Here is a 27,633-nt window from a genome sequence, read left to right as displayed (position 1 = left end):
ACTGAAATCTCTATCCTGTGGACAAAAATTAGCTGATAATTGAGTTTGGCGTTTGTGAGTTGGAGATGAACTGAAAGTAGAGATTCTGTGAAGAAAGAGAAAGAAGTTAAGGGCGGATTTCTGAATACTTGAGGAAAAGATCTAATCAACCGAGGAATTAAATACATCAAGGTAAAATGTCTCAATTTTCTTATGTTTAAACATGAATTAATGAGATCAATGCTGACCATAATTTAAATGAATCAAATCCTTTGTGCTAATGTTCCACTTTAAAATACATATTATACTGTTAGTAATCTGTCAGAAAAAAAACGTAATGTTTGAATAATTTCCCTCTTTGACGCACAGAGTCTACACTGGCCACCATAAGGAGTGGAGTAGACAAGCAAGATGGAGGAACTAAAACAAAGAGGCAAAAAAAGAGAGGGAAGACACAGGTAAAGACTAACTCTGAATATATGCTGCTTTTTGAAGGTCATCACGTTTAATTTCTGCTGTATTTAAGGTGGTGACAGATGCTTGAAAGACAGCTCATATGTGACAGAATTAATTTAAATACATATCACATTTATGTGGAAGGCAGCCAACTGAGCCCAGCTACTACAATTTAATGATTGAAAAAAATTGTCTTGCTGTGACGGGGTGTAATGCAAATCTGTATCTGTTTATGTCACAATAACTTTTCTGTTTGTATTCAGATTAATACTGGAACTAAGCAGAGCCTACACAGAAAGTGTAAAGAGAGACATTGTATAAATTACTTTGAAATTACTGGAAAAGTTTTGTATTGTTGCCATGTACTGTAAAAAAGAGAGGGACATAGCTTCAGGGTTTGAAAATAGAAGCCAATGGGATTGACATTGTTGCCGTTCTAGCGACAGGATAGAGGCTTATTAATGCATATCCACGGCACAGTGTACATTAAAATAGCAGTGAACCTTTTTTGGTTGTCGTCGCAGGACTTTGACCCTCTCAAGCGTTTTCTCACTTCATCCAAATTAACTGTAACATTTTGGTCACCTAAAAATGTTCTGTTCTACATTCGGTTGCACCTTGTTAACAAAGCTAACTTTAGCTAGTGCTAATGAGCAGCGCAGGAATCCAGAGATCACCGCTGGCCTTCTAATAATAGTCTGCTGGATGATTTGCATCCGCCGGTTGAAAATCAGCAGCTTCCATCTTAGTTTAGCTTAATACGGTGCAATTGAAATCACTGGCTTTGCGCTAAGCTCCGTCCTCTCATCCAAATATAATCACTTCCGGTTTCAAAAAAACAAGATGGCAGCCAAAATGCCAAACTAGAAGCTTCAAAAAGGTAGTCAAAACCAAACCAATGGTCCATTACAAGATAGCTACGTCCATCTCTTTCATACAGTCTATTCCAGTCCAGTCTAGTTGCAGCTCTTACTATTAGATGAAGAGGTGAAAATACCACATCAGAAAAGCTGTATCTGTAGGGCAATAACCCTACAAATATTGGAAATTGATAAAAAGTTATTTAGGATGATAAACGCTTAATGTGACATAAAGTTAAATCTATCGGATTACTAATGTCACTGCACAAATTCCTACCAATTTAGATGTTGTTGGGGCATTATCCAATTGTTATGTATACGGCTATTTCAGATTTGCTTACATCACTAGTTTTAAGTCAGAATTTACCTGTGGTTCAGATGATCCAACAAGGAAATAGCTTTTTTGTGCTGCTATCATTTGTGTACAATAGTTGTAAAAAGATAGGGGCTACAATTTACAATTTGTCTTCAATATTTGCTTAACCACAACGACTTAACGGAAGTGAAAGAGAAAAATTACAGTAATTTATTTCCTCATTTATTCGAGGACAGCGCAAGTTATCCTTTAACTCACAAAGCAACGGAAGCAAAATGTTCCATGCCATCAAGTTTTAAAGTTGGTGTGTGAATGGTTGTACAATATTAGTGAGAGAAATTTAGAATTAACATACCATTCAGCTTTGAACTATGCAGCTTTTCCACTTCCTGTCTGTAGGCACAAATTCATCATTGTTAGGAGGTTAACTGTTAACTTAACTGCGAGATAAGGTATTGGTTATGGATATTATGATACATTTGTGTGCCCAGTAATATTTATTAAAGTATTGTATTAGCAGGTTTCCATTTATTATAATTTACAGTTTGAGGAAACAGTTAATTTCCCCTGTGCACTGTTGTGCTTCTCTTTATTGCTCTGGCTGAGATACTGACTGCTCTTGGGTTGTGCTGCTCCATTTAAAATGTTAAATACGCACTACAGTTTTAATCACATTCTGCATGTTGGTATCTCTGAGGTCAAAACCGTTGGGTTGTTTCTGGGTTTAGATTTTGTTTTTAAACACACTTAATTTATGTTCTGCTATCCTCTATATGATTAGGGGAGTGTTTTATGGGAAAACAACTTACATTTTTAACACAAATCATGTTTTTCTCAGTAGCCTACATTAAGTTTTATGCAACTGTGTTGAGTGTTGTGCATACAGTATTAGTGTTTTGTAAGATCACCAGAGGTTAAATTGGCCTGGAGTAGAATAATTGGCCTGGAGTAGAATAAAATACTCATATATTATATCATAATAAACATACAGTATGGTATGGCGTTGACTCCAACTTTATCATACCATTCATTCTGCTTTTATCAGAACACTTATGTTCTTTTAAAAAGCATCTTTGCTCAGCAGCTTCTCATGGCTATTACTGTAATGACTGCTTTTTGATAGGCCTTATTTAGGAGTGTCATTGTGCGAATACACACATGCACTCTAATCAGCCAAACACACCTTCTGCCAGCGTGGCTGAGGATATACTGCAGAAAAGGTTCACCTGGACTTGTTTTGATAGTTGCTATGGTAAAGTAAAAAAATCAAAGTGTTAGCAATGCAACAAAGCCATACCACGCCTTGATAATTATTCTGTAGTTGATATTAATCAGCCAACAGGCTGTAAAAACTCAAATGTACCAAAGTATTCTGTACCCTGACCTCTCTGAGGGTATGTATTGCTCTGTTATTTTTATTGACTAATAATAAAAGTAATCATAGTTATCTATATACCTTCTGAAGACGTCAGAAGCATTAAAATCCACACCCTGATCATGACGTGCAAGAACCAATCTTTTGAATCATCATTACTGTACAATAATATCCTTGTTTGGTATAATATACCCTCTTGTTTATGACTTTTCCTATATGTCAAACCCTTCTTCATTCCCACATCTTTACAGTCACTTTCCTTTAGACACCCTGACCTCTACTTTAGGGCATTAATCTAGCACATTTAGTAAACTACATAGCAAAATGTTTTCTCTAAAGTTCACGTAGATACACAGCAAATCCTGTAATAAACGCATGTTTCTAAGTCCAACCACAGTCCATAATTTAATGGTTCTCACTGGCGTTCTGTCATGTTCGTAAAGTGAGTTGGGATCAACTCTGGACTCAATACATAGGATAACTGTGATGAGTGCTGAAGTCATCAATGCATGTGTGTTAATATGTTTGTCTCAGGGATACATGGGATCCATTCCAGCTGAACCCAATAGGGGCTGAGAAGGAAAGTAAGAGAAGATGTTTCCAGCTGGCCCAGTACCTGGTGGCTGTTATTGTGGGGTTAGCTGTCTTGACCAGTGCCATTATTGCTAAGGTAGGATTGACTGTCTGTCTGTCTGTCAAAAAACTTTGTGGAAAAACAGAAAAATTAGAGAACAGTAACAGTTGTGTCAGAGGGGAAGATTTGAACAATGTTTTCTTAGGGCTATTGGATTCAAAAATGCTGCTTATGCATTACAAGATCTTATCCAAATACCTGTACCGGCATATTAGCCATTTTAAACCTTTTTTTATTGCTGATGAACAAAAGACTTAAAAGGGGCTGTTCTCAACATTCAGAGCATTCATATAGCAGCCAACAATTATTTGCTATGTAAAAATATAGTGGAGTGATGTCATCCTGAATAGAAAATGAAGTCACTCTCCCTTGAGTGTGCTGTAATCTGAGTTCCTCGCTTTGTTTTGATAGTCGATCAGCTATGTGCATGTTAGTGAATGTATGTCTGTGAATAAATGTCAGTATTTCATGTATGGGGGAACGGAAAGCTCCTTTAAATGTTGATATGTGTTGTTGATCTAAATAATATATTTCTTGTATCACTGTATCACTTCATGTAGCCTACAACTCTTAGGGACTAGAAATATTAATAAATGTCACGCATAATAATATATTAATCAGTCACAACACAAAAAATACTTGATGTTTCGATTAGTACTTTGGATTTAAATTCAAAATTAGATTTTGATACAGTGATTGTCTTACATTTTTTGTCTGAACTGAAATAGTTGACATAAACTTGTGTGCCTTAAGTCTGTGCCTGCCTGCCTTTCCACAAAGTAACATGAACAACATTGGTGCTATTTATGGTAGGGCAGGGCTTAGATTACTTGCACTCAATTCTGACATATTGTCGTTTTCTTTCTCTCTGTATCTCTCTTTCTCTTTGTGTATCTCTGTCTTCCTCAATTTCTGTCTGTCAATCTTTAACTCTGCACTATTTGTATTCTTTGCATTGTCTGCCTCTGTTTCTGCCTCTATTCCCTTTCAGTTTCTCATCTTCCTCCGTTGTCCTCATCTTTCTGTCTATCTTGAAGATGACTCATGCTCAAAAAATAAACAATGCATTCCCTAAATATCATGGCATTCATTTGCAGAGATCTGCGATTATTGTCTCTCTAAAATCTCAATCTAAAGAAAGAGAAAGACATTTTTGTAAGTAGTATCAGACATAGCAAATTGTAATAATACTTCTGGTCTTCAGTCTTATTTATTCAAACTTTGGTTTTCTTTAACATACTTTTGGTTTGTTCACTCAGGGCTCTCTCTTGGTGTTGTCAACAATGTCCAGTCCAACCTCCATGCGTAGCCCAAAGGAAAAACAGTTCTACATGCTGATGTTGGTTTTCTGCCTGGTCTGCCCCAACTTCCTGGTGTTTATAAAATCACTGTGGAGGTGTGCCTTCAAGAGCTTTGTGCATCCCAACATGAAGACCATGTCATTTGTATGTTTTTTCTTTATGTTTTTATGCTTTCCACTTTATATTTACTAATCAATTAAAATTGTTTGTGTTGCATTTAAATGTCTGGAAGACCTCTGTAATTACATTTACATATCATATTTTAGTAGCTTTTCGTGAGTTGATATAGATGTAACTGATTGTTAAATTGGCATACCCTTAAACTGGATCAAAATTGTATGGTGGCAGACTTTGTGATATATCATACTAACCTGTCCAAAGAATCAATATAATATTGAATTGTGATCAAATGTATGATTTACACCTCTAATTATTTGTGTCTTTGCATCTTTTACAGATTTGTGCCATAGAGTGTCTGGTGTCTCTTGGTACTTCGATCCTGGTTCTCGTCGTTATGCCTCAATTTGATGTGTTGACCAATCTTTTCATCAGCGGAGGAGTCTGTATTGTTTCTGCCATTCTCCAGATAGTATACAGACTACAGAAAGAAAGATGGAAAATCCTGTTCCCAATCTGCTCCCTCATTCTCACAGTTGCTGGTAACTCTTTATATTTACTGTGTCTTGTTTTCTTTAAACAGAATACTAGAATCACTAGTACTGCTTCACAAAACACCTATGAAAATGAACCTTTGAAACTCTGCCAGCTAAGAGGTCATTTCTTTAATAGCGCTGTGGACATGTATTTCCATGTTCTACAACACTTTGGTTAAAGATATAATCTGTGAGATTTTCATGTAGTTAAATGTCTATCAAAGAGTGAGTAAAAACATTGGTGATTGATCATATGACCCACTCATGAAAGCGCTTGTACTTGCCTTTTTGCTGAGTATTATAATATCCGTGGCGACATTCCTTCTAAATAAGTAAATACTCTGCCATGTTAGTGACGCTGCTGACAATGGTTGGTTTGCCGGCCAAGCTCGTCTCTAACAGTTCACTTCAGGAATCAGGAACTTCCAACTTCTGAGGCTCGTAGTAAGGGCATGTGTGTATGGATTTAAGGGGGTAACATACAGGGACCAAAAGTATAGAGGTTAATGTGTTTCAATTAAATTTACAAAAGAGCAAAAAAAATAAATGTCAACACACATAGCGACCCCGAATGTGACAAGATGGAGGGCTCTGAAAGAACAGGCTCACCCGTTAATACATATTTCCACCAAAAAAGCCGCTAGAAACAAGGTATGTCAAATCTTATAGGTTATGACTTGGGAAACATCATTGTTTGGGTTAACTGTTAAAGTCCCACTCCTGATATGTTTTAAATATGTAAAAGCTAATATGCAGTAATTAAAATGATGTTTAACATGGTTTTCCTGCATAAAAAGTAAAAAATACTGAGATGCGGCTGAAAGCCCACTGATTCTTTCTCCCTCCTTGAGATTTTCTTTATCCAGCCTCGCTTACATGCAGTTGTTGTCCTATAAATAGTTGTTGTTTATGAATAGACAGAGGAAACAGAGCTACTAACTAAGTGTATAACTGCTTAACTATCTAACCAACTAACAGGTTACTGCCTTCTGGGGGTTGACTACTATGTTCGGGTAACATCATATGTGGATCGACAAAGTAATGACTGCTTTATCTACGTTGGAATTGGAATTTTCTCTTCACTCCTCATCTCTTTCTGCTGGTGGGAAAATCCACTGCAAGCTACTAATAGCATGCAGGTAATCTGCTTTTCTATAATGTATTTCTATTGTTCTGTCTACACTGCACCAACCTCCAAAGTAGAGACTTAATTTGTTTTTTTAACAGCCACCAAACTGGAGTCTACCAGATCTCCGTTTGGATCTCTTTGGCAGAGCTTATGGCGATTAGCACTCTTATGTGTTTTTGGATTTCATTTTCACATTCACTTGTTTTAGAAGTTTCATCGTATGTAGTCATCACTCTTTTCTTCGTTTGTTTGGCTAAAATAACCATTTACTCGCAACGCTAGCAGAGATTGGAAAAAACAGTCTGCCACTTGCGACACAAGTGAGTTAAAGAGCCAGTCCGTTGTGTAAACTCCGCCCACCGTTCTGGCGGATTAATTACTGGTGGGTGATGAAGAATGTGTCACTAACTGTGCACTGCTTGTGACTTTTCTAGGAAATGTTACCACAGATCAAGAGTATTACTTAAAATATAAAAGGTTATTTTCATTTGTGCAGCTTTGTCATTTATGTAATTGTAATGCTAACATGGTCAGTTGTACCAGGTGTTTTCCCATGTTTCAGTTTTAGTATATAAATATATTGATGTGACATGATCCTTGAGACCCATTTTTCTTTTCTCCTTGCAGGGAAAATTGTCAGAATTGGACGGTTTCAGGGACTTTGTGTTTGTCATCAGCAGTATTCTGAGGATAATAGTGATAGGTAATGATCTGGCATCAATGTCTGTAAAAACACGAAACAATCAAAAAGACATGCTGATAAAAACACAGGCTCTTGGAATGTATTATCAACAACGACCTCACTGTGTTTTGCCAAGCTTTCTTATCATCTCATTTCCAACATTTACACTTGAGAACAAACATGTGATGTTAGAGGTGCAGATGGATTGCAGATGATCTTCCCCTCTAGTGATGAGGTCTTCGGTTGTTTTCATTTTTGTAAAGCTATGCTTTCTATTCTGCACACCACACTTTTATTGTTCTCTATACAACAGCCTAAATATTTACTTGAATCTCATCAATCAGTACACTTGATTTCATGCAAACCTATTCCAACACATTGTGCTCTTATAGTATATTATACATACTTTTGATATTTATGTTTTTATAAGGTACTTGTTGACATTTACCTTTATTAGATAAATAATACTATGTTTTCTGTTGTAGGAGGGGTATACCTGTTCTACCATGTGCTTATTGAGAAATCCATCATCTGGTCGGACTTCAATCTTCAGGATGATGACTGGGAATTACTGCAAATAGGATTGGTGCTGTTTTTTTTACAGGTAGGTAGAAGGAAACCAAAGAACAGACATATGTGGGTAGTAGGTACGTATGGATGGTGTAGGTGTCATGGATCTCTTTCTCTACTCCACTTGGGGGAAATTCATTAATTATTTGCATCCAATCTTTAGGTTCTAAATGGTCAAATTGCACACTTCTATGTCTGCTTAATAGTATGCACAAGTATATTTTAAGAAAAGGGGCACTACAAAAAAAAGTGTGTTTCAGCACATTCACTAAACATTATTTAGAGAGGTTCAAAATAAGTTTAAAAGGAAGAAATTTTTCTCAAGAACCGTTCACCCAATAGACTCACACTTGGCAGGTGTATTGCTGAGGACCCAAGGGAGCATGTTGTCGAGTTTAAAGTTGATCAAATGAGCAATTCTTGAGAACACTGCAAACAGCACTTCCAGGGGGCAAGCAGTCGGCCCACGTTGAACGGGTATGCATTCAAAACAGCCACGTGCTCTGAACAGCCCACCAGCATTATCAAGAGTCAAGCAATTGGCCCAATCTCAGCAGGCAGGCCCTGAATGGGTACTGCACTATTTCTTAATAATCTTAATATAACATGTTAAACTCAAGATCTTACTGGCACTCGTTTAAGTGTAGTCTAACGTAACTGGCTAAATTGAAAAAAAATAATAATTTTGTGCCCTGACACTAATTCCCCTTGTCTTCTATCTCAGGCCTTCTGCTCAGCTGCCTGCCACTGGTTTGGTGTAGTGGCCTGTAAGATTCATTCAGTCAGGATGAGTTTTGCGCTGCCATTATGCTGCACGGGACCTGCAGTGTTAGTGTTGGGACTGATACTTTTCATAACCCAGGCACAAAAATTGGATGGAGCACAGCATGGGAGCATCACAGGTGAGTTGACTAAGAATGTATGCTCTGCTTAAATGTACTTTTGTTAGTTTACTTTAGTTAATTTAGTCATAATCAGAATGCTGAAACATGTTTGTACCTGCTTAGTCATGTTGTGAATTGTGAGAAATCTTTGGCTACAAGTTACTCATGTCTCAAATTTATTCTGGGGAACTGTGTAATAAAAGTAAAAAATAATAATTTGACTTACCAATATCCTAAAACATTTAGCTATGTTTCCTTTGCAGAGCTTTGTGAAGGCTTGGCCTTCTTGAGCAATAAAAACACAACCCCTGTGGTTTTACTGGAAATCACAAGGAGCATTTGTCGAACTTCACTCAACAGGTACATGTTTGTTTGTTTTTTTCCCTGTTTTAATCAGGTTTAAACTGTGTATGCTTGACATATAACATGTAAATTTTTTATCTATATACACATTCGATTTATGTATATCTTTCTCAAATCTTTATGGACTATTTGATTGACAGCTACTACTTGCAATGGCCTTTTTCAATGTTGGCACTGGAGGGAGTGTGTATGTGGTCAGGCTTCGTAACGTGTACCTACTACGTATGGAAGATTAAGGTATCGATATAAACACACACACACACAAACACACAGACACAGACACACACACACAGACACACACACACTATATACATTAAGCTCTGTCTCTCTGAGATGTCACCCCAATACAATCGAGGTGAAAATAATTTCGTTTGGGTTGCCTCCGGCACTGAAAAGTACATTTTAAAAGGTCATCAGCAACATCACTCTTCAAAATGTCTGTCTATGGTTAATGCTGATTAACTGATGCCAAACAACAGTTTTTATTGGAACTACTATTTTACCAAAGTTCCGCTATGTCTGGAAAAAGATGTTGCTGTTGAAGCGTTTAAATGTAATTTTCCAATTCGAAAACCTGGCCAAATGAAACAAAAACTGTAAGCATGGTTAGCCAGCAGTAAATCTGTGAGAATTTATTTTTTTTGTAATTTGGATAAACAGGCCCCTTAAAAAAAGGGCTCTGAGTTTGAAGCATTTATTCAACCTAAAACGACAGCCTACTGATAAAGAAAGTCAAACTTATAATAACAACACAACTCATTTTACTAGTAATATCATCAACACAGGGACCTCTTATATTAAAATTAGGCAGGAAACACAACAAGCCACCTAAGTGCGTCTATGGTTCACCATTTCTTAGGTCCAGCGTATCGAGAGAACCTCTCAGCTCTTTGTTCGTCGACTCTATGAATCTGCTTTCATTGACCTGTCTTTGCTACTCAACACCAAGATGAAGGTGCCACGAGCCCGAAACCAAGAGAGGTGAGAAGGGTCAGGGTCGAAAGTTTGCTTGATTATTTTTCATTTATTTTCTTTTTTTATTTAGTCATATGTTAAGCAGGTACATGGAAAAAAATACTAGGGGTGATAATTGTGTGCAGATTCATTAGAACACAGACATATCTTGTATGGGGGATGCAGATGCAAGGCATAATTCACTTAAAATATGTGAGAGATGGGAGATGTGTGAGGATGCACACAATAATTGTTGTGATAAAAAAAATGATGACTATTTAGGATTTTTTTTAAATGGCATTACAAAATTAGTTGTATCTGCACTTGTGATTATTGTATAAAATATTTGCTACCATGGGTCTGTAACAGTATCCAGCCACCATAACAGATCAAAGCCTTCTTCCTAGACTGTTGAAAGACATGCATGGTGACAACATGAAATGTTTAAAGCTTCTGCTGACAACCTCTCCCTTTCCTTTCCCTCTCTAAAGCTATGATGACATACAGAACTGTGTGATCTATCTTTGTGCCACCATGTGGCATGAGACCTATGACGAAATGCTGAAAATTCTCACCTCCATGTTCAGGTTAGAGACACTGTCAATGCAGACACCTAGGTGGACCAGAATCAAATATACAACACTGATTTAATTCCTTTAAACATCCCTTTAAGGAGTAATTGGACAGCAGTCTACTCTAGACTGTCAGTACACCATGATGTCATTGTTGTGTATGAAAACAGGTTTAGAGATCACTTCTGATCAGAGGTTCAAGACGTGACATTATTAATCAGAGAGGCAGTGAAACACGTCTTTTCAGCCTGGTGTTATGTTGCTTTTTAAACATCTTCATATGCAAATGAAGTGGATAAGTCTGTGAATATTCTCATTTGTCCAGGTCATCGCTATCCCCAAAGAGATTTAAGTCAAAAGCGACTGGACTTGGTTATTTGTCTAGGAAAGTAGACAAATAACCAAGTCCAGTTGCTTTTGTGTGGATGGTTTTAGGCTAATTCATGATTAAGATTTTAAAGCCTTATAATAACATTTGTGCTGTATTTCCTTTCATGCTTTGACGGTTTGTACGAAAGAAGAAAATATTTAAAGGAACAGTCTTTTGCAGTATTTTCAGTTGTTTGTTGTTGTTTCAGGTTGGACCGCTATCGAGGTGATCCAAAAGAGGAACATAAGGACTGTTTTAACTTTGAGTGTCACGTTTATGTAGATGATGCCTTCATGACTGAAAAGGGCACAGAAAAGAGGCTGGTTAACTCTTACGTTACTGACTTGATCCATGTTGTCATAGAGGTTTATAGGTGAGATTATCCATCCATACATACATACACACATATATACTGTACATACATACATAACTGTATCTAACCAACCATCTGTCGATTCATCCATTCAGGGTATTTACCAACAAAGAACCAGATGATGTGTCGATCATTGATACTCCCTATGGCGGCAGGCTGATGTTTGTTATGCCAGAAGGCAACATGCTTTATGTTCACCTAAAAGACAAAAATCTCATCAGGAACAAGAAAAGATGGTCCCAGGTATGGTGTAGTAGTATTTGTTTTTGTCCTAAAATATGTCATGGTACAAGATGCTATTTGATGGTAACAGTAAAAGACTTATTTTCCAGTATCGGTAATCTCTGAGAAACAGCAAAAAAATTAAGACTTTTTCATGTACTTGGTAATCAAAAAACACACATGAATAAATAAATCCACATTCACAAAATCAGTGACTTATTGAAAAGATTCCTCTGATTCTTTTTATTACGGATTAGTCTGCTGTAAGGCTGGGACATCTAATTTAGTAGCAGTTCAAATCAAGCAGAATCTATTTTACAGAAAATCTATCTTCTTCTTTTATGTAGCCTATTAAAAGTAGTGTACATGTGGGGTTGTTGCTAGGGGTGTATGGTATAAACTAGGGATTGGCGTGAGTGATCAATTCCTTGAGTGGTCCTCATTTTAAAATAACTTGATAAACACTTGAGGTTTTTTTGTGCACACAGCACCTCTTGCTTCTGCGCTAGACCCGAAACATAAACATCTTTGATTTTTCACCATCCGAGAGAAATTATGTGACCTGCATGATGGGGTTACTGTGCAAGGCTCAGACGATATGGAGGGGGAAAGCAGTGTTGCAAGCACAAAGGCACTGGACACCCTCTTTGAGGAGGACCAGTTTAAAATATTGATGTCAACGAGCTAGAAGCTTGTTTTAGCGAGCCCGACAGTACATCCGTTCTCAGAAAAAAAAACACTGGAGTCCGATAGGCACTGGTACAAAAAACTGAGCGTGTTGGCAAAGCAGCACCTGCTAATAACTGCCACATCTGTGCCAGCAGAGCACGTGTTCTCCACAGTGGCACTGATCATTAACATAATCGGATTGCTAATTTAATTACTTTTTTTAAGAAACAATGTTGTGGTTGTAAAAAAAATAAATCCTTAAATGGTAACTGTGACTGTTTTGATTGAAAATAAGCATTAGGTGTTGGGTGGGCTGTATTGATTTGCATTATTATCCCCGCAGGAAGATGCATTGCATGCTAAAGATCGATTTGGAAAAACGAGTGCTCGATTGGCCCTCGAGGAATTGATGCGATCCCTCGATCTTGGAACGAATTACATCCTTAGTATAAACGGTATATACGATAGGATGGTAGGAATTAGCACTACGCTATGGATTTTGACTCTACCGCGTAACCGGCAGAGCGGCTCAGATGCAACCACACAAATTTCCAGAATTTCTTGCTGAATGTGAAGCAAAAAGGACAACAAATAGACCAACATGTCTCAGATGTCCGCTATGTGTTATGTGCTATGGTCTATTTCTTGCCTACATTCCTGAAATATAAACTTCTAACAGGGTCCCTTAGTTTTTTTTTCCATGATTGTTTTTGTTACTTCACGTTCAGCAAAACTTCCTGGAAGTTTTTGTTGCTTGTACTTTAACCTGCCACACCAAAGAGCACCGTTTTTACCAGCCTTAAGAGTCAGGCAGTACTTCCTTGTATTGTATAACTTATGATATCACCTATATATGATTCAATAAAATCTGTCCTTAACTAAATGTAAGGTTAAGTGATTCCGATATATTTTAGTTCCATTTTAAGAGTATATTTTGATGATTATTGATGTTGATGATTATTGCGAATCAATTATTTTGGCCGGGATAACCATGACATAAAATGTTCATTCAGTCCCATGCCTAGTCTACTTATTCTTTTCTCAATCAATTTCTTAGTCTATGAAATATCACATTTCCAAGAGTCCAAGGTACTGTCTTGAAATTGCTTGTTTTGTCCAAGAACCAGATATTTTTGATTTACTGACATATATGAAAGAGAAAAACAGCAAACTCTCACATTTCAGATGCTGAAACAAATTTTCTTCAAAAATCTGAATAGTCTCTAATAAATTATCTGTCAATCTACTAATCAATGAATGTATTATTTTCAGCTGTAATTAGAATTGCAAAATGAAGAACTCTACTGTCCTACATACACTCATATTGTTAAGGAGCTTAGGCTTTTTCTTCAAAAAAATGTACTAATACTGGAAGAATTCAGCCATATCATTGTACTACCTATAGGAATAGGTTTAGGTATAATTTGAGATATGCTTTATAATATTGCGGATTTATGTCTTTTTTTTAATAATATGGTTCCTTAAAAAAAAAATTCTCATGTCTCTCAGATGGATCAAATTAATAATTGTCAGGTCACCTCTGTTTAAGTTTCTGTGGGACATCTATTTAAATAGCACCCATGTCTCAAGAGCCGGTCTTGGATTTTCACATTACTATATATGACTTTCAGATTATGTATCTGTACTATCTACTTGGCTGGAAGGGCTACATCGTCAAAAACCCTCAGAAGATCACAGTAAGACGTTTCTGCCTTTTGCCTTTAGTGTCCATATTAGTATTTTGAGTGTGTGTGTACAAAATATTTCAATATCTATTCCCTTTTGTCCAGCACCAGGATAACCCACGCAGAGACAGTATGATCTCTATGTACGGAGAGGTTTTTCTGTTGCCTCAGCATGACAATGACTACAAGAGAAAAAACATCTCAGATGACAACACTTACATTCTGGCTCTGGACGGAGATACAGACTTCCAACCTAAAGCTGTGATCCTGCTTGTAGACAGGCCAGTGACAGACCACTCAACAAATGTTTTTCAAGTATTATTGAATATAGAAACCTTACACTTTACAAAGAGTAATTAAAAAAACACATTTTCATTGACAGGTTGAGGATGTATAATAACGTAGGTGCAGCGTGTGGTAGAATCCACCCTACTGGTATGGGTAAGTAGACATTGTTTTGGCCTCTACTGTGTAGCAGGATACTGTAAGTATAGTAGTTTGATCGAAGAAGGTTCAAGATGAGACTTTAAGTCGGTTGCCTTGTGCAGCTGGCACGTAGAGCCAGTACAGAGTAAGCATGACGGCATGAGCTGGGGTTTGTAGGAGCTTTGACTGGATCCATTAACAAAATAGGGCATAGCAAAGTATCTAATAGCTGGAATTTGGAATCAAGTTGCAGCGGTAAAGCAACCCAAATTCATGTGCTTAAATGGTAAGTATCATATCAAGTGATGGGATGAATTATTGAACCATTGTACCTTGCAAATATTATTCATGACTTCATGAGTTGGTTGCTCAGGTGGGAACGTCATTGCATGATATAGTTATGTATTGGTAATGCTTATTTTTGTAGCAATAATCACAGATATAAAGTTCCTGGTTCAGTTAACATTACTGGTGCTTTCTGGATGTAGTTTCCTCAGAGTCCAAAAATAAGTCAAACGGTTTTATGAAGCGGATTCATCAAAAAGTAGGAGTAGGGATGGTTAAATGTCTGTCTGTCTGAGTGTGATAGACTGGTCCAGTACTTATGTGATAGCCCCTAAGTGTAAAGAGATTTAAGAGATGAGCATTTGTGAGTTTTCCCACTGAGGTCTGTCTGGTTTGTCTCTCATCCTATGTCTTCCCTTTTCTAATTTTTCTCTATCGCTCTGTTTCTTTTAATCTCTCTGCTCATCACCCTGCCATCCCAGGTCCCATGGTGTGGTACCAGAAGTTTGAGTATGCAGTAGGCCACTGGCTACAGAAGACAGCAGAACATGTGTTTGGCTCAGTGCTGTGCAGTCCAGGATGTTTCAGTCTGTTTAGAGGATCAGCCTTAATGGATGACAATGTATTGAAGAGATACACAACAACTGCAACCAGAGCTTCAGAATATGTGCAATATGACCAAGGTTAGTTGGAAAGTGCACCAGCCATTATAACCTTCCCTAGGTGTGTCTCCATATAATTAAAATGGATAGACAGGACATTCCTATTTTAATCAACATAACAGAATTGTTAGAGCGCCAGCCATTTTTATGTGTACTAACCTTTACGATTGCAAGGGGCTAACTTTCAACAACTTAATGATCCATTGACCATGGCAGGCTGGGTCTAATGGTCCACTGACCCGCTGCCGTTGTGTCTCACTGTCCCTCCTCCTTACTCCCTGCTGCTCTGGAGAACATCTCCCAAACTGTGTTAGCCCGCTCTCTTCCCAGCGAGCTGCGCCAAACTTACATATGTTGTCACTATGACAACTAAAAAAAAAAAAGGCTTTTTGTTTTGTACTCGTCAAATGACCACATGTGTCTCTTTACCTGTCTTCTTTGACTGTTCACGTCAATTTCTCACGGCTTGTGTGTTAATGTGTATGTTTCTAGGAGAGGATCGTTGGCTGTGTACTTTGTTACTGCAACAAGGGTGGCGTGTCGAATACAACGCTGCATCAGATGCATACACCAACTCACCACAAGAGTTCAAAGAGTTTTATAACCAGAGGAGACGATGGGGACCATCTACACTGGCTAATACACTTGACCTTCTGCATAGGTCAGTGTTATTTAGTTTTAATAATAGTGCAGTTTGCATCCATAGCCAGGTACTTTTCTCCTTAAAGTACCTGGCTAACTACTGGCCTTATCCTATCAACTTGACAAAAACTAGCACCTTTTGCACTTCTAGTGCAAAGTTAACCCGAAGAAAAACCCCATTTGAATTCAAATGTGCTATGTTTTGATAGATTCCATTTTGTTTCTGGTGTTTCAGAGTAATATCAGTAGGCTATAAATCCTCAATCAGACATTTCCTATGACAATAACACATAACATGTACATTGCATTAATATGAACTTTTCTGTGGTTGTGACTTAAATCGCAGCGGTGCAGAGACAGTGAAGAGAAACTCCTCCATCTCCAGGCTTTACATATTCTACCAGATGTTCACTGTTAGTTCCTCTATTCTTGGTCCGGCCTCTGTGACACTCATGATAGCAGGTAGGTCCAGGTCTGGTCTACAAGCCCCTCTGTCTGGGGGTTGTCTAATGACTGCAAACATTTTCTTATTTAATACCACAATATACCTGCTTCTCTCATCTCCATCTGTTTGCCCTTAGCCTTCTTTATTATCAGATTATTAACGCACAATATTATCAACAAATAAAATAGGAGAGTAATACAAAATTAGCCATATTTATTGTTAAGTAAGTAAAAAACTTTGAGCACTTCTTTAACCACCGACTAGTAAGGAATAATAATATTTTAGGTGTACTGGTGTCTTTCCTTGGGCTTATCATGAGGTGCAGTTTTATTTCTGCTCCCAACGGCTGTCTAACAGCTCGCTGCAGTTACATATCTGGCCAGATTTACATGAGGGCGTGGTGGCTTTGCCCCACATCAAACCTAATGTACTAGTGAAACAGAAGTGAATTACATGAGATATGAGTGAGGTGAACCTCATACGCAAATATTATTCAGACAGCCATTGGTTTGTGACTTCGAAACATGGGTCTTGTTTCATACCGTGCTCGTTATTATTTCCCTCGTAATTATTAACTGAAGACAATGACGGACATTAAAATCAGTTAACAATACAGATCTGTGGGAGTTAAGTTAACTCAGCAAAGGTATTCGGATTCATTCTTAGCCGACGTTGTAATACACAGATGTTAGCTGGTGTGCTAAAAAGATGACAGACAACATTTCCAACCGTTTCCAACAGGTTGGAAAGAATTATCACGTCACACTTAAAGTTACCTGACAGCCTACTTACTGACTAACTTGATTTGTCCATTTAACATTGCTGTCACAGGTTAAGTAAACAACAGCATATTACATCAATGGCAACCAAAGTTACTTCAAAATCATAAGTTAGCACCTAAAAATGTTGTCTTCATTCATGGAAAAGAAGCCTGAGCCTCTTCTGGCTGTACCTTATCTGACCTGTTTAGCTACAACAGCACAATTCATGATCAGCTGTTCTTTGTCTTTGTCCATTGAAGCACTTCAAACGTTTGCAACAGGAATCGATTGCAACTCGCTCACATCAGATGCTGTTAGGACACGGTTAGGGCTGGGTATTGTTTAGGAAACCAGTACCAATACCAGTACCCTTAAAGTTATATGGAGAACGTCATTTCAAAACTTTTTTTCCCTACTTAATTCAATATCCCATCATGGGAATGGTAGCATCCAGCTGCTGCGATAATGGGGCAATCTCAAGACGCATTAAATCGAAGAACACCTGCGGGGATTGGCTGTGAGCAAAACCACACAAAAATAAATTATTTTCTGGATCAGGATACAATAAGGATCAATTGCAAGTTTCGTTTGACTGCACTCCCACTACTAGGCTACCATTTTCTTCTGCTAATAACGTCATCAAAGTCCATCTACCTGCATCAGTTATTTATTTATTCCCCTCTCTATGTCTTTTCCTGCAAGGTGCTTTCCAATTTGTCTTCAAAATGACTGGTACACTTTCCATCATCGTCGCAAGCATTCCTCCTGTGTTCTACATCATCATCTGTTTTGTAACCAAGTCTAACACCCAAATAACCATCGCTGCCGTTATGAGTATTTTGTACGCCTTCCTCATGACTGCATCCTTCTTCTCTATCATCGGTGGGTAAAAACTCCTTCAGACTTAGTATTACTCTGTCTGTGTGTGTGTGTGTGTGTGTGTGTGTGTGTGTGTGTGTGTGTGTGTGTGTGTGTGTGTGGGTGTGTGTGTGTGTGTGTGCGCGCGCGCGTGTGTGTGTGTGTGTGTGTGTGTGTGTGTGTGTGTGTGTGTGTGCATGGTTTTAGAATTATGATTTCATGAATATTTTAAACCCCTAAATGCATGTATACACTCCACATTCTCCTTTTAGGTGACATGGTGATTCAGGGCACCTTCCTGACCCCCACTGGCTTATTTTTGGTTTCTATGGCAATCATGTATGCAGTGACAGCTGTACTACACCCAGAGGAGTGGGGTATGGTTATACTATAAACATTATTTTCACATTTCTATATTATATTATGTTTACATTTTTACATGGGGTTAACAGCTTTATGTTGAGTTATGTTATGTTATTTTCTCCTGCAGGGATGATTATCTATGGTCTGATGTATTTCATCTGTATTCCCAGTGGATACCTCCTACTGACCATCTACTCACTGGTTAACATGCACATTGTGTCCTGGGGCACAAGAGAATCCAGCAAGTAATGCACTGATCCTTATCAGAAGGAGTAATAGTACTTTCAGCTGCAAACTATTATTTTAATTATTGATTTATATTCTGATTTATTAATTTATAATGATACTAAGCCATGAGAAGCAGCAAACCCCCTAATTTATGAATCCAATCATCCATTCATCTACAGCGGGGGTGCCCAAGTCCAGTCCTACTCCAGGATCGGAATTGGGCACCACTGTCTTAACCAATGTATTAGCTGATTATCTGACTTCTGATTTCAGCATTGATGGTGTTAGATGTAGTAGCTATATTGGGGAAATGTAAAAGTAGCATTAGGAGAAGCAAAAGCAGTAAAAACAGTTATAAACAAAGTAGTATTTCCTACAAGCAGCATGAGCAGCAGTAATAGTGATTGTGTTGCTATAATCAATTAATTAAATATTGTGAAGTTGAAATGATCCTCTATTTGTATGGAATATATTTAAGCTAATACAGAAGTAAACAGGAATATGAAAATGTGAGGAAATAGGAAAATGTGAGGTGTTGATACCAATGACACACTAAAACTGTAAACTGTAGATATTTACACACACACGTCTGCAGAACAATGACTGAAATATATAGCAAACCAACTAAAAACAGAAAGAAAGGTGGGCTGGGGGTATAAAACGATATTTGATACTGTACACTACAGTACAGTTATTTAGACATCCATCCATTTTCCTCTGTTTACTCAGTCATGGGGGATGATTTGCCAGGGTTGTCGCTATGTACATCTTGCAGCGGCGGCCGTCTGTGAGAGCTTTTAATTTGACACGACAGTGAAGACACATCGACAGAGTGCTCTAGAATCTGGGCGACACGCACCCAAAGAGAGGTAGAAAGACAGACAAGTAAAGCCTTTACACACCAGGGGCATGTTTTTCGTGCGATTAAGTTGCACGTCAATATATTTTTTTGAACTTTTATTCTTCTCTACTTTCATACAGAACGCGATTATCACACATTATAACTGCTGAAAAAAAATCCTAGAGAAAACACTGTTCGCTTATCCAACAGTTAAGTGGAGGCAGCAGGGAATTATTTTTTCATTCATCCCTATCTGCGTGCCCAATAGTCACTCACTGTAGCTGTCTGTATTTGAATGAGAGTATTTTTTTTCTTACTGTCAACATGCTGTCTGTCTGTCAGGGGAGAAGCAGAAGTGAAGAAGAACCATAATATTATGTGTGACAGAAACTGTAAACTCTGCTGCTGGGACATGAAGATACAGGTACTTTTATTAGATAGCTACTGACAGGCCTCCTAGCTGATTAATAACAGATGGACAAAATAACAAATTTTATCCTAATGCTTTACAGGTAACACAGGAAACAGAGCATCTGATGATTCGACAGATCACGGGCCAGACTGCAGAGCAAGCCCCTCCCCTTCCAATCAACAACCAGGACTCAATAACTCATCAAGCAACTGCAACGATGGAGCCTCAAGCCAAAGTCGATACAACCACAGAAGAGGCTGCGGAAGGAGCTAAGAAACCTCCGACTGACAAACCGAATGGGAAGGTGGCAAAAGACAATGACGCTGCTTCCACTAGCAGGTATTTATTTGTCTTTTCTTTCTTTGCTTCAGTTTATCAATAATCTATTTGGTCAATATTTTAGTCAATCCATCACAAACCTCTACTGTGATTTATCAACATCTTCCTGAGTCTCTTGTTAGCTTTGTTTCACCTGTTAAGACGGGACAAAGTTCACCTTTATTATTCTTAGTGGTAGAAGGACCTTTATGACCTCATAAATCCCCATCAAACCTTCATCAAAGCCCCGCCCACTTTCACCCCAAGCAGAGGTCTAATTAGCCAGAATAACTGATAACACATGTGTAGGTGTTCAGGGGCTTTAACACAACCATGGACACAAACTCACCTCTTCATGCCGCTGACTTGAGATAGAAATCCATACTACCCAACATTCACATAAATGCGTGTCTGTGTGCAGTGATGATAGTGTCAACAAAATAAGAATATCGCAGAGTGAGTCCGACGAAGCTGACGATGACTTTATGATTGCTGACCCAGAGGAAACAGGGGAGCTTCCTGTCAGAGGTGAGAAGAACTTTTATTTGTCCTAAATACAACGTATTGTAATTAATGCAATTAGAATTTAGAACACAGTATGTATAGCATACTAACTGAGCTATGTTATTTGAGTGTGTGTGTGTGTGTGTGTGTGTGTGTGTGTGTGTGTGTGTGTGTGTGTGTGTGTGTGTGTGTGTGTGTGTGTGTGTGTGTGTGTGTGTGTGTGTGTAGACTGGGTAAAGCCGGTGAAAGAAGAGTTTTTGAAGAAACTGACTTATGCCAACATGAAGAGAAATCTACAAGAACAAATACGGTAAATAATTAACATTACATAAAGAGAAATTAACAGTTTTGTATGTTCTTAATCACCAGGCTTTTATCACAATATCCACAAAAACTGTGGTAATATTTGCAGGAAGTGAACAGTGCATATTACTGAAAACAACACATTTGTAACGACTTCTATGTGTCTGTGCATATTGTTACTTATGTTTTAACATGGGCTCTAGAAAAGCTCATGAACGAATGTAAAACTTGTATCCACTTGTATTTGCATGTGTACAAGCATAAATCTTAAGAAACTGCATTTTGTTATTAATTAAGTGACTGTTTATTTGTTGTGTCTTCTCAAAACAATGTTGTATCAGCTGTACTATATAATACAACTGCTATAGTATAATAACTTGTTTTCTTTGCTTTTTTGTCCTCAGATACACACTCCGAAACAAAAATGAGGATGATGTGTGTGAGGAGTTGGTCTTAATGTTAACAGACACTCTGAATGGAGAGCTCAGTGGAGTGGGGCCTGAAGATGTTCTGTCAGAGAGCCAGCTGGAGGAGTTAGAATATTCCCTGGAAGAGCATGTAATAATATAAATAATACTAATAGCACTTAAACAGTTGATTTGTTTTTTTAAATAGTACTATCAGTCTTAAAATAATTTGTATAATATTTTTACTTTTCTCTTTTCAGCAATTTCCATTTTTACATTTCCATTATAAATCAAATACATAATTATACTTTATCACATTAGAATGCTTCTATTTCAGAGGCTCTTCATTTTATGAAAACAAAACAGAAAAGAAGGATGATAATAATAATTGCATTGCTGACAAATTAACTTTCTCCCAGGCTCGGCGAATCCTTAAAACCAATGGATTGGAGAAAAAATTAGAGAAGAGAGTAACCAGAGCCATCAAGAAAACACTTACCGCCCCGCAAGTGCCTAAACTTGACGAGGTAAGATGGTGATTCTGCCCCTGGCTCTGTGAGAAGCAATTATCATACATCTTTGCCGCGTGCAGAGAGAAAAATAGACAAGCTAGAAAAAACTGAGTTGAGCCATTTTAACTGGATAGAATGGATGTGCGGGCATGCCACGACAGCCACGTCACATATGCACAGTATGTATTTTGTTTTAAAAGGTGACAAAGCCAGGTAAAGGTTTTTTGCAGCTCTACTTTAATGTCAATGAAGGTATATCAATAACTAAAAAATAAACAAAAAAAGTATGATTGACTATGACGCTATAAGCTAATCCATTTATTTCATAAAAGTGGCCCATTTAGCTCTATTTTTGCCTTAATTCAAATTAATTATTTGTGTGTATGCATTTGTATGGGTATTTAGGGTGAGCAGGACTTCTGGAACAAGTTACTTGAGCGCTACCTGAAGCCTATTGTCGACACTAAAGCACATCTGGAGGAAGTCACCAAAGAACTTAAGTCACTACGCAACAAGGTTAGCTATCTGCGATTTTGCAGTTACTGCAAATGTGTCTCTTTTCTGTGTTTGTGGCATGAATTCTGTCTCACGTGATGTGTGCATCTTTATAATTTGGACTAGGAATAATGTACTACTACAGAAGAGAGGAGGCCAAAGACAAGTCAAACAAAAAATTGCTATACCTTTGTGGATTTCCATGATGTAGAATTGCTTTGTATAAAAAATGTATGGTCTTATGTAATCATATCATGATGAAATCATATATCGAAATATTGTAGTGCAAAATTATGTCTAAATTGACAATAACAAACTCAATAATTTAAACTTCTCAGAAAATGTTGTCTGAAATAGCTGGGGAATTATCATTTAAAAATAGCAGTTTTGGTTTTAATCAAAATGGCTGTATTCCCCCAGTACGGCACTGTTTACCTTCAAAACAGTATAAAAATGTTTGTCGTATATATTTATCTATATTGTTTCTGAAAACCAGCAGCCACCGGTTATTTGTAATGAGTATGAAGACTTAAGAGTAGTAAGTATTAAATTCTCCTTCCTTCCCACAGGCAGTCTTCCTATATTTCATCATCAATGTCCTGTGGGTGGTAGCTACCTTCTTCCTGCAAGCCATCGGAAGTGATGTCATCAGCATCAAGATCCCTAAATATTATCCCAACGGAACATTATCTGACGAAGTACTCAAGGTTGGGACAGACACTGCTGGATACATGCTGCAAGGATAGTGATGGACGGTGGCATCATTTCGAGTGTAACTCATGCTAACATCATTACATGTCATGTGTTGACAGGTGGAGCCTCTCAGTTTGATGTTCCTTTTGTCTTTTGCGGTTCTTCTCCTTATCCAGTTTCTGGCCATGTTATATCACAGGTACATCCACACAAACACAATTTACCTTTTTTATGTGCCACACAAATCCACTGAGATCTCATCACATTCAGTTTTTACTTTTTTTGCAGCTGCAATATCAGATTTGCATTTGCCTCACAGCTAACTCAATGACTGACTTTAAAGACTAGGCAGGAAAATGTCCTGACTTTCCGATACTGGAGGTTTGCTTCTGTGTCCGTTTTAAAACTGGTACTGGATATATCCCCCCACCAAGAGCAGGGAAATTTGATTGTTGAAAATTATAATGACATTGCCTGCTGTTCTTGGAACTGTTGTACATCCATATCCTCATATTCATTCTCCCATATTTTATTCATGTGTTTCATCTTGGAACCTCTATGTTTGCAGAGTCTACACACTGATCCATGTGGTGTCCTATCGCGGCACAGAGAAAGACTACAAGCAAAGAGACAAGGTAAGCAACAACACTCACATGGATAGAAAACTGCAGGGAATTCATTTTGTAATTGGTCTTCTCGTGTGCAAGACTGGCAGAGGCTTAATAATGACAGCTAGACTTCATATGAATGCAGTGTTTCTTAGCACAGCAGCTATTAAAGTTAATTACAATCCAGTTAGCGACTACCAGACTTCTGCATGGCTACAATCACAAAACATACATAGCCAAGTAGTAGTAGCTAGTCTGGTTTTGCCAAACCCTACTCCAGCGCTGGAGTGCTTGACAACTCAAATGTCAAACTTAAAAAACTTCCGTAACATTAGTTTACAACTATTGAATATACATCAGTAAAGTTATGTTCATTGAGACAGCCATAGTTGGACGTTACGGAGCCACAGAGCAAGAGTATAGAGGACTAAACATGATGTAAAGGTTGAATATGGAGAATGAGCAGAATACCGCCATCTAGTGTCTCAAGATCATAGTCGCAAAAACAAAAAATAATTAAAAGCACTCGAGCGACCATGTTGGTAAGATCCGGTCCAGTAGCCTACAGGAGACCAGACTCTGTTTGACTTTGTTTGTTTCTGTTGCAAGTATTGCAGAGGAGTTTGACTGACAGTTGCCGTTAGCGGATCTTAACTTACCGCCATTTTGTTGTGCGTTTTAATGCCGTTGAACTCCAACTCCAACTCCAACTTTATCTCAGTCCATCGAATGAATGCTTGTCCAATATTTACTCTTGTTTTTGCCCGTCTCCGGTCACTCAGCTGCTGGGACAAATAACGAACAACAGACAACCCTGGCAACCCACAACGCTCAACGCTATTGGCTGGTACAATATAAACAGAACATGACAGAACCTCATTGTCAAACCTGTCAAAAACAAATTTAGATATTAATTCAGACTAAATATATATATACATATTTTATGGGAAATATCCCTCAAAACACCCTGTGGGTGTATTTTTTTCTTTTTAATATAACTTTTAATAAAGATTCTACATATTCAACCTTTAAGTCTCAATAAATAAATATATGAATAAAAACAGGATTAAATAAATGCATAAATAAATAAAAATAAATTGTTTACCCAAGCGTAGGTCCAGTCTCGGAGCCATGTTGAGTAATACTTTTATTTTAAATGGCTAACTTTACAGTTAACTTAGCTAACTTAAGTGACGTTAGCTAACTTAAGTGACGTTAGCTAACAGTTAGTCCCGTGAAAGCACGTAACGTTAACATTGGCTGATAACATTAGCGCTACTGGAAAACATGCTAACTATCCAGTTAATCACATTTATAAAAAACCTTGTTTACTTTCTAGACTTTAATTGGCGTGATAAAAGGCTAAAGGCAGGCTTCCCTTCACAGTTTTTACCCGAGTCCTGGATCTTGACCGCTCACTGAGTTTTCCATTGGTGTGAAGTTACTAATCAAGGGACGCCAACTTCACCTCTTTTGGTGGTTAACTATAACAGTGCAATACCATCTGTCACCACACATAACTCCATTTACCACACATTGCAATCCAGAAGGCGCTGTTTCACTCATTTTAAGAAACTCCGTAGAATAAATTTGGATAGATGGATTTAATGTGAATCTGAGCATATCCAATGGAGATCTGATAATTCAGAGTGATACTGAAAATATGAGATGTGAGTTTGAACTACTGTATAATCATGCCAAGGCAGTAATTATAGTGTCTTTGTTTGAAAAGCTTCAATTTCAATAATCTACATTTCAACACAAAACTGTAACATTTAAACAGCAGAAATTACAGGGCTGTAGTAATAATAATGTTTCCCAAGCTCAAATCGTCAGCAGACACAGCAGCTTTTCAAAAGACTTTGACAAAGTATTTTGTATATTAAATTTCAATAATCAAAAGTTGTGGTGATTAGAACAAAAACTATATGTAACTAACATGGCAAAAGTAACATTCGAAGCCAGATACATCATCGTGCTGTTCTGTCTGTGTGCCCTCTGTCACCTAGGAGGATGAGGATGATAATGCCTTGACTCTGGAGAACCCCTCCGCCAATGGACTTGTCATAACCAGTGATGATCTGTAGTCCATGACAACCAGCTGTGAACCAGTGAAACCCAGCAACCAGCTTGCACTGGCATCGCTGTGGAAACCAACTGGCGGGTCTCTCACCACCCAAGAGCTGCAAATCACACACTTATTTTTCCATCTTTCCCAATGCACTAAATACAGTTAATGTTAATGATAAAAAAATATATAGAGGTGAGAAGGTAGACTGTCAAAGTCTTTGTAAACAGGCCATGTCTTGATTTTGATGTCACAGGAAATCCTCCTGTCTTCAGCTTACCTGCAGCAGCTGTTTTACCTCCAAGCGAGATTTGAGTGACACAAGGGAAATCAATTATAACAAATCCAATAAGCTTTGTTTAAAATGAGGAATAATAAAGATGCAAGCTCTTGTATTACACAATGGGATCTCAGATAGTGTGTTTTATTTAAATGTATTTGCTTGTATTTATTGTATTTGAAGTGTTGAATGCATCAGTCCAGACTATCGAATGTCCTTAACAGAATTGAGTATCTAAAGATAGTGTTCATTGTATAATGATTTAAGCAGATTGAAACAAAACATTTAAAAGAAATTGTAGAACATAAAAAACACCATAAAATTTACAGAAAAAAATGTGTAATTTGGGGATTATTGTTTTGTGGTTCTTGTGCTTGCATCATATTTTTTCTCAGAATCACAACAGTGAGGTAAATGTAGATGGAAGTAGATGTTTTTAATTTGTCCAAAAAAACGTTTATATCTGAGCTCCTTGTCAATTCCAGTTAAAAATCAAATACTTGAATGTGTTGCTGCCAAGAAACTGTGCCAGTCAATATTTTTTAATGTGATATTTGCACATGAAATATTATATGAAATAGCCTACTTTAACATTTTATAAGTAAACCTCGTATACTCTGAATAGTTTCTGGTGTAATTTATACTAATGAGTTTCCTTCTTAATACTGTGTCAAGATGGTTTAAGTGTTATGTATATCAATTGTTACAATGCACTTTACAAAGGGAAAGGATTTTCTTGCAAAGATTTAAGTAACGTCCCTGGAAAACTACTGAATGAACGTGATTATGTGGATTATCTCTTTGTACTGTAAAAGAAAGATATAACTACATGTCAGAAATAAATAGAATCAGCAGCTGATATTCTTTTCTTTGACTGGATACGAAAAGATTTGACTTATTCTTTCTTTTTCTCGAATTGTTGAGACTTGTAGAAATGTGTTTTTCAACGTTATGGTCAAAAGGTGAAAAAAGAAAATCAGATTAGGAAGCACACAGCAGAAGCATTTTCCTGGCAGTCTCAACTTTAAAACACTAAATTGTTACAGGTAGTAATCCATTCATGCACTAACGACTCTCTCATTTTGATGAAGTGGTTAACCATGACTCCTGGGTCCTGTTTCAGAAAGTAGGATTAGTGAAAACCCTTGATTTTGTTCAACCTTTGAGGAGATGAAATGGATTTTCAGCTCCAGAGAGAAAGATAACCTAAACTCTGTCAACCGACCCTGCACACCTGCAGGTTTATGTGTGTCTCCTCCCTCCTACAGCACCAGACTGTCTCATTTAGTTCAGATCAATGTGTCTAAGCGCTTAATTAGCAGAGATTACTGCATGTGAGAATCAAAATCCTGGTCAGATATTAGTTTGTCACTCAGGACTATCAAAAGTTATCTCTTTTATGCAGAGTAATTTCTTTGAACAGAAACACACAGTTCCACTACAATGTGTATGGCACAATGTAAGTCTTGGATACG

The 27,633-nt window shown here is 37.6% G+C and overlaps 1 protein-coding gene across 1 annotated transcript; it reads left to right on the top strand.

Moving 5' to 3' along the window:
• Positions 1–390: 390 nt before the first annotated feature.
• Positions 391–25,897, top strand: chs1 (chitin synthase 1; the record flags this gene model as incomplete). The annotated part of the gene is made up of 34 exons (XM_083920072.1): positions 391–437; positions 3,521–3,656; positions 4,880–5,065; positions 5,379–5,580; positions 6,553–6,713; positions 7,331–7,406; positions 7,871–7,989; positions 8,680–8,857; positions 9,103–9,199; positions 9,343–9,439; positions 10,062–10,183; positions 10,648–10,743; positions 11,307–11,471; positions 11,567–11,714; positions 13,994–14,059; positions 14,153–14,328; positions 14,430–14,488; positions 15,241–15,441; positions 15,913–16,081; positions 16,409–16,524; positions 17,971–18,150; positions 18,399–18,503; positions 18,617–18,734; positions 19,901–19,982; positions 20,071–20,309; positions 20,710–20,816; positions 21,021–21,102; positions 21,500–21,653; positions 21,922–22,029; positions 22,420–22,530; positions 23,079–23,216; positions 23,322–23,401; positions 23,771–23,837; positions 25,820–25,897. 34 exons carry the CDS (start codon positions 391–393, stop codon positions 25,895–25,897), a joined length of 4,266 nt encoding a protein of 1,421 aa, XP_083776198.1.
• Between the last annotated feature and the right edge of the window lie 1,736 nt (positions 25,898–27,633).

The sequence above is a fragment of the Echiichthys vipera genome (assembly GCF_963691815.1).
Source record: "Echiichthys vipera genome assembly, chromosome: 1".
Lineage (NCBI taxonomy): Eukaryota > Metazoa > Chordata > Actinopteri > Perciformes > Trachinidae > Echiichthys > Echiichthys vipera.
The sequence above is the reverse complement of the archived record's forward strand: the minus strand, read 5'-3'. Positions and strand labels throughout refer to the sequence as shown.